Genomic DNA, 7,318 nt, shown 5'->3' with positions numbered 1-7,318 from the left:
TCAAGTCCCAGGGGCAATTCAAACTGAATTGTTGGTGATTACTTTTAAACCTCTAAATGGCTAACTTCTAGCAAACCTTATCTACAACCTCCTCCCATTCCAATTTTCCCAAGGCCCCCAGGTCTGAAAGAGAAGATCTTCTCTGTATCTCAAATTTGGTTGATATCAGAAAGAAGAGTCTACCCTGTGGTCACATTTAAATGTGGAACTCTTTGCCCTGAGAAGCTGAAAGAGGATTCTTGTAGCATTTCATTATATGTCTTTTCTCTAATTAGGATTCTGTTCATTGGCTACATCTTCCTCTGGTTTCATTACGCTATTTTTTCTTTGTTTTATTGAAATTTTATTATGTTTTAAAGATTGGTTAGATTGTTGTTTGCTGCTCTAAGTGGTGCCTAAGGGCCTGAAGGTTGATGTTTTCATATAAATACTTTAAATAAGGCCTGTACTTCTAATGTTTTAAACATACTTCATGACAATTTCTGTTGCAGTAACCCCCACCCACACAGTGTGTGTGTGTTAGAAAGGAGTATTGTTAGAGTATTGTTAGAGAAATTTGCTAAAATATATTAGAGAGATTAGCTAAAATATACTCCAGTTTGTAAAAAAAAGTCACTCTACAGGTTGTTTCCAAATATCAGCAGAAATTTGAGCATTCCCTGCATGAGATGTCAGTGGAACAGAATAATATTTTCATGACTAGCACTGGGATAATTGATCCGTCTTAAGTGACAAAAAGCGAGCTGATTATATGGTGCTGGAGATGTATATACAGTTTATGTGGAAATTGCAGATTGCAGGCTTTTCGCTACTAACATAAATTACATCGTGTTACAACTAAAATAAGGAGCTTTTCCTTTACTCAACAATGGCGTGGGTGGAGATCTGCAGCCTACCTTTGAAACTTGAATGCCCAATTCTGATTCTTTTTAATTAACTTGTTAGGCAGCTTGGAAAAATGTCAAGATTCAGCATTAAGGCTAGAATCTCAGGTTGGTTGTGGAAACACGCTCAGGAAGTGTGAGGGAATGCCATCCCCCACATTTGATATATCAAAAGAGATGGCACTGATGCTGAAAAACAGCCTTACTGCATGCCATGATGTCACCATGCTGTGGACTTCCCCAATTCTGCCAAGTGCACACAACACCATAGAGTTGGGATTCACATCACACAGCATGGTTCACTAAACACAGTGAGTTAGCTTCAGACTTTGCTGTTCTTGTTGCTGTTTGCCTTCAAGTCATTTCTAACTGATGGCAACCCTAATGGGAATCTGTCATGGGGTTTTCGGGGGCCGACAGTGTGTGGTTCACCCAAGTAGTTCAGATTTAGCCACACTTATATAAACAAAAGTCGTGAGTCAGTTGTCACTTTGATTTCAATGAGTCTACTTTAAACATACCTTAACCCCATGAAAGGGAATGCAAGACTAGGTATAAGGTAAACATGTTAATTGCAAATTAGGCTTGCACTGGTCCTATATACATTAATATAAATTTCAAGCAGGCCTAAATACCCTAAAGGCACCAGATCCAATCTGATCTTGGAAGCTAAGCAGGGTCAGACCTGATTAGTACTTGGACGGGAGACCGTCTACAAATAACAGGCTATATTTCAGAGGAAGGAACTAGCAAAGCCACCTCTGCGTATTCCATGCCCAAGAAACTTAAGAAATTCATGTGGTTGCCATAAGTCGACAGGCGACTTGAGAGCACATACACACCTAAGACCTTTTAAGCAAAAGAAGCTATACTAATGAGGAAAATGAACTCTCTCCCTACTTCGCAGTCACTATAGGATAGTAAATAAGAGCCAATCTGAGGAGAAAAGTGCTTGAATCAGCAAAGCAGGGTGTGATAAAACTAGGAAATGTAGGATGGATCTCCTTCCTTTGCCATGCTAGTGTGCCCTTTTGTTCCATAACACATAGAGAAGAGGGAAATTCACCACATCCCATATCATAGATGAACAGGGAGACACATGAGCAAACAAATATGATTTTCCTGTCATACAGTTAGGCCCTTACATTAGGGTTGCCAGGTCAAGATAATACCAGGCAATGAGATTTCAAGGCAAAACCCCAAGATCTAGAGAGGATCCCCTTGTGTTCTCATGGAGGTGGGCGCTGGTGATATTACAAGGGTGATGTTAAAAATGGTCATCCATGTTGATGCCATTAAACATGATAGCTTAAGCTTTAAACATTTTTACTATGGGTATACCATTCAGCTAAAAGACACCAAGTCCTAACAAATGAAGATAACTGACATACAATACACAAATATGATCTTGTCTTGTGATTCTTCCCCTTCACTCTGAAGGCAAGAGAAGTTCTCTGGCCCAGGCATCGTGTTCTGGAAAACCGACAAATTTTCTGAGAACATTTTTTGCCCCTTCCGCTTGCCTTCTTTTGGCTGTTGCAATACAGCTGAATTTTGATGGAAGTCAAACCAGGGATGGAGGCATCAGAAATAGGATGCAGCCTCCCACAATGGGTTGAACCCAGAGAGTTAGGGTGGGAGCAATGAATTTCTTTCCTATCCCTGAAGTTGCCTAGCCCTAAAATGCACTGTTTGTGGTGCTGTTTACACTACTTTCCCACTTGAGATTGTTGTCAACATGGGATGTCACACAGAAAACAACCCAAATATATTTTCTTTGTTGGTGTAGATTTCACAGTGAGGTGCCAGACTCAATTTAAGCAGATGTCAAGTTGAGACTTGTATGGGAAAAGGCTCAAGACCTACATTTTGCTATATCTCTTAAGTGAGCTTATTCCTCTCCCCCTTGAGGCCTTCACAGAGCAATTAACTAATAAATCTTATCATTAAAAACCATTAGTAAATTGCTAAGTAGGTAGGGCAAAGGATACTCTAGAGAATAAAGGCATATTTACTCACATTTGTGGGAGAGGAGGACGTCAAAAGAGTCTGCCCATCTGGTAGCTTCCTCTGTTGATAATCTTCTATGAGAAAGAAACAGACAATCAAGGACTATGGTCATAGGTGAAAGTCTTTTAAAAATGAAAAGGGAAGTTTTTATACTTCTGTATAAAAATCAAAACCCAGAAAGGTTCATTTTTGGACTACAATTTCTAGAAGTACCCAGCTAGAAGATTCTGGAAATTGCAGCCCCCTTCTACCACAACCCCAACTTTTGATTAAAATAAGTACTAGATCATATTCTGTGACCAAAATCACTTTGGTAACATTAAAAATCAATTCGTGTTCTGTTCCTCTATATTAGAAATGAGCTGTAGATAGATCCAGATTTACAGGTAGGTCTCTGGATCATGTGCACTAGATCCACAAGGATATCTAATTCTTACTTGTTGAACAACAACATTTTCCCTCTCTCCATTCCCTCCTACCTTTTCTAAATTATGTGAATTAAAACAAAAGTTTAGGAGTGAAACTAGGAGTGGATTTATGGGTTTAAGGGTTGTAAGATCTCTGGTGGAACTGGAAAGAAATTCCTGGACTAAACATGTGCTTAGAGATCTCTTGTCTTTAACGATAAACATATTTCACAGCTGGCTTCAGTTGGTGGATCTCAAGATTCCAGTAAAAAAAGGAAGGAAGGAAAGTAAATGCCAAATACTAAGGTTTGTTAGTCCTTGTTCTACATGACTTTCTATATAGAAGCTGACATAATTTTGCAAGGGCGGGAGCAGGAGAGATGTTGTATTCTAGGAAGAACTGGAGGAAGAGAAAGACACAGGTTCCATAGGTAGGGTTGCCATAAGTCTGGACCTCGAAACTGGGACAAATGTAGGACAAAAGTAGGACAAAATTTTCTAATTTAGGACATATTTTGTAAAAATGGAGGACACGCAAAAAAATGATGCTTTTTAAAAAGTGTTAATAGAAATGCATGTTTCTTAGGCATGATCAAAATGGAGGACATTTGGACATTGTTCCTAGACAGATGGCAGAAATGGACTTCCCTTTCTGGCCAACCTGCCTCCCCCATTCCAAACAGCACATTTGGGCATTGAAGAGGAGGAAGAGTGGAAAAGGCAGAGGAAGAGGCAGAGGAGAAGAAGGAGGAGGAAGAAGAGGAGGAAGTAGAGAGGAAGAAGAAGGGGAGGAAGAGGGGAAGAAGAGGAGGAGGAGAAGAAGAGGAGGAGGAGGAAGATGAAGAAGAAGGGGAGGAAAAGGAGGAAGAAGGGGAGGAAGGAGCAGAGGAGGAAGAAGAAGAGGAGGAAAAAGATGAAGAAGAAGGGGAGGAAGAGGAGGAGGAAGAGGAGAAGAAGAAGAGGAGGAGGAAGAAGAAGTAGAGAGGAAGAAGAAGGGAAGGAAGAGGGGAAGAGGAGGAGGAGGAGGAGAAGAGATGGAGAAGAAGAGGAGGAGGAAGAAGAAGATGAAGAAGGGGAGGAAAAGGAGGAAGAAGGAAGAGGAAGAAGGGGAGGAAGAAAAGGAGGAGGAGAGGAGGAAGAAGAAGAGGAGGAAAAAGATGAAGAAGAAAGGAAGAGGAGGAGGAAGAAGAAGAGGAAGAAGGGGAGGAAGAAAAGGAGGAGGAGAGGAGGCAGAAGGAGTAGGAGAAAGAGGAAAGGCTCTTTCCCCTGCCTGGCTTTCTCCGCCGGCGACGGAAGAAGCCAGGGAAGGGAATGGGGCCTCGCTGAAGCGAAGCCCCAAACCTCTGCCTGGCTTTCTCCGTCGCCAGGGGAGGAAGCCAGGGAAGGGAATGGGGCCTCGCTTCCCCTGCCCCACTTCCCTCCGCGCGCGCCTGCCACTGACCCCTACTGAGGCCTGGGCTGGGCAGTGTTCAAGCCCTCGCCTTGGAGGCGAGGAAGGCGAGCTGGAGGAGGAGGTGGGTTGGCGGCAGTGGCAATGGCCGGAGCGGGCCCCCAAACAGGGGACCAGGCACGGGTGGGGGCCCAAACCGGACCGTGACCGGGAGGGGCCCCCCAAAACCGTGCTGGTCACGGGGGGGGGCGTGCTATGGCAACCCTATCCATAGGTCAAAAATTTTCCTGACTCTGGATCCAACTAAAATAGCCCTCTGCCACTGCCTGCAGTATTAGTCTGAGGCTTGCTACACTTTCCCTCTTATCATCAAAGACATGATATGAGATTCTAAAGTCGGGCCTGTGTAGTTTGGTAAAAAGGAACAGGGAAGCGGAGAGTATTAGATCTGGACATCAGTGCTGGGAGGGAAGTTTAATGCTTTCAACATTGGTTTCTTGACTTTAAAATTTCTACCATTGCTCTACAAGGGGAGGAACCCAGATAGATATGATATGAATAATTGCAAGTATCCCCTCCCCCATACATAACAGCTGTGGGGAGATTTTAGTCATGCAAACAGAATGAGGAGTTTAAATCATACATACAGCCACAGGGCTGACTGGCTGCAGGGTGGGTGGCTGCTATTAATTAAATTGTTTTTATAACGCTAGGTGATCATAGTGTTAGATTTGTCCTAGTTTGTCCCTTACAGATATCACTGAGTGCTCTTCCAGACACAGGAAATGTATTGGGAGGGTGTAGGATTTGTTCCTACGGTTCTGAGTTTTCTTTAACTGTCCAAATGATGTTTCTGTTGTACTAAAATATTTATTGACAATTGCTTGCACCAGCTGCAACATTTTATTGTGTTGTCCAGTAGTTTATGACTTATGGTGACCCTATCACTGGTATTCTTGCCAAGATTTGTTCAGAGCAGGTTTGCATTTCCCTTCCTTTGAAGCTGTGACTTGCCCAAGATCACTCAGCAGGTGTCCATAGCTGAGCAATGGCACAAGCAGCCCCAGACGTACAACTTAGAAGACATGCAGTAATGGCTCCCCCACAAACAGGTAAAATTCCGACAAACACAAGAATGGGATCCATGCCATGTGACAATAATGTCATATTGCAGGCAAGGAAAAGAGGGAAGTGACACTGAAAAGCAAGCAGGTGTCTACTCACTTCAAAGCCCGGTTAGGTTTGTCTGGCAGGATGGCTGTGAAATCACTACATGAGTCCGATTTGTGAGACAGGCAGCCCAGACGAGTCCTCATCCCTCTGTTTCTGCAGTCAGTCATGAAAGGTAGGGGAGCAAATGAAAGAGAAGAAGAGAGGATAATTAGTCGCACCGTCTAATTCAGTGTAAAGACAATCTTGCTGGATCAGACCCAGCATCTTCTGACCAACATTGACTAGTATCAGAGACTTCTAGGAAAGCCACAAGTTGGGCAAAGAAGTCATTCCTCTACTTTTCCCACCATAGAAACTTATATTTATTGCTATACTGCTTTTGTACTGTCAGATTTCATAGCTACAAGGCTTTGACATTCCTCATGAATTTGCCTCACTGCTTTTTATGGGCATTGCTATGGCATGAGAAAGCCAGGCCATTACAACAGCTATCATAGTGTCTGAGGACACAGTCCAGGGAAGACTAAAAAAAGTACCTGTACTGAAAGAAGTAGTGTTTTACCCCCTCTTTCTTGAATCTTCTGCCAAGTTGTTTAATTGAATCCTCTGCACCACCCCACAAGTGCTTACACATTGTAAACCACTTAGGGAGTGCTTAGATCACTGATAAGTGGTATAGAAATGTATGTGATATTGCTATTGCTTGTGTTATGGGAGAGGGTTTTTTTTAGGGGGGGAAAGATTCTTCTTCTTTACTCATTAATTTGGTATACTTATAATCCCCCGAAAATTCTGGTCTGCCATCTCACTGTGACATGAAGGTAAGTACAAGTTCTCGAAAACTGTGTCAGCAACACAAAAGCTCTGGCAGGTTCTGAGTATGGCCCTGGTGGCGGACCAATGCAGTAGAGAAGTTATTACCAGAAGATGGGGGACTTTATCACACGTGAGTAATTTCTCTTAATTTTGAATGAAAAGAAAGTGGGGCCAGAATGCATTCACATGAATTTGCTAGTTCAGCGAATTTACGTGAATGTGAATTGCATTCAAACTGGCTCCCCATTGCCCGAAAATAGCATGCCATTGCCCGAATTTGCATGTAGTAGTCTATCACGCAATAACGTGAAACCCCATGATTGTGTTCAGACTTACTTCCCATTGCCTGAATTTGCGTGTAGTGGGTTATCACGCAATAATGTTAAACCCCATGATTGCGTTCAGATTGCCATTGGATTATACTTCCAATTTCCCTTGTCTGATAAACTCCGGGGTCACCAGGAAGTGACATTGGACTAAATGTCCTACAAGATACTTTTGAGCTCTATGATCCTTCTATTTTTCTCTTTTAGCCAATGCTACATTTACATGAATACTCCCTCCTCCCTAAGAGGAGGGACAAGACAGCATTAATATTACAGTACCTCCCTCCAAGACATTCTGAATTGCAGCTCCAT

The 7,318-nt window shown here is 42.7% G+C and overlaps 1 protein-coding gene across 4 annotated transcripts in view; it reads right to left on the bottom strand.

Moving 5' to 3' along the window:
* Positions 1-7,318, bottom strand: part of RGS8 (regulator of G protein signaling 8) — a 58,718-nt gene that overhangs the window by 16,049 nt on the left and 35,351 nt on the right. For 3 of the 4 annotated variants that reach the window (XM_042465858.1, XM_042465860.1, XM_042465861.1), the window contains 2 exons: positions 5,916-6,017; positions 2,904-2,968 (listed from right to left, as the gene is read on the bottom strand). In XM_042465858.1, the coding sequence (XP_042321792.1) occupies positions 2,904-2,968; positions 5,916-6,017 (167 nt within the window). The remainder of the gene's footprint in view (positions 1-2,903; positions 2,969-5,915; positions 6,018-7,318) is intronic. The other variant, XM_042465859.1, reaches the window with a different exon arrangement.

The sequence above is a fragment of the Sceloporus undulatus genome, chromosome 4 (genome assembly GCF_019175285.1).
Source record: "Sceloporus undulatus isolate JIND9_A2432 ecotype Alabama chromosome 4, SceUnd_v1.1, whole genome shotgun sequence".
Classification (NCBI taxonomy): domain Eukaryota; kingdom Metazoa; phylum Chordata; class Lepidosauria; order Squamata; family Phrynosomatidae; genus Sceloporus; species Sceloporus undulatus.
The sequence above is the reverse complement of the archived record's forward strand: the minus strand, read 5'-3'. Positions and strand labels throughout refer to the sequence as shown.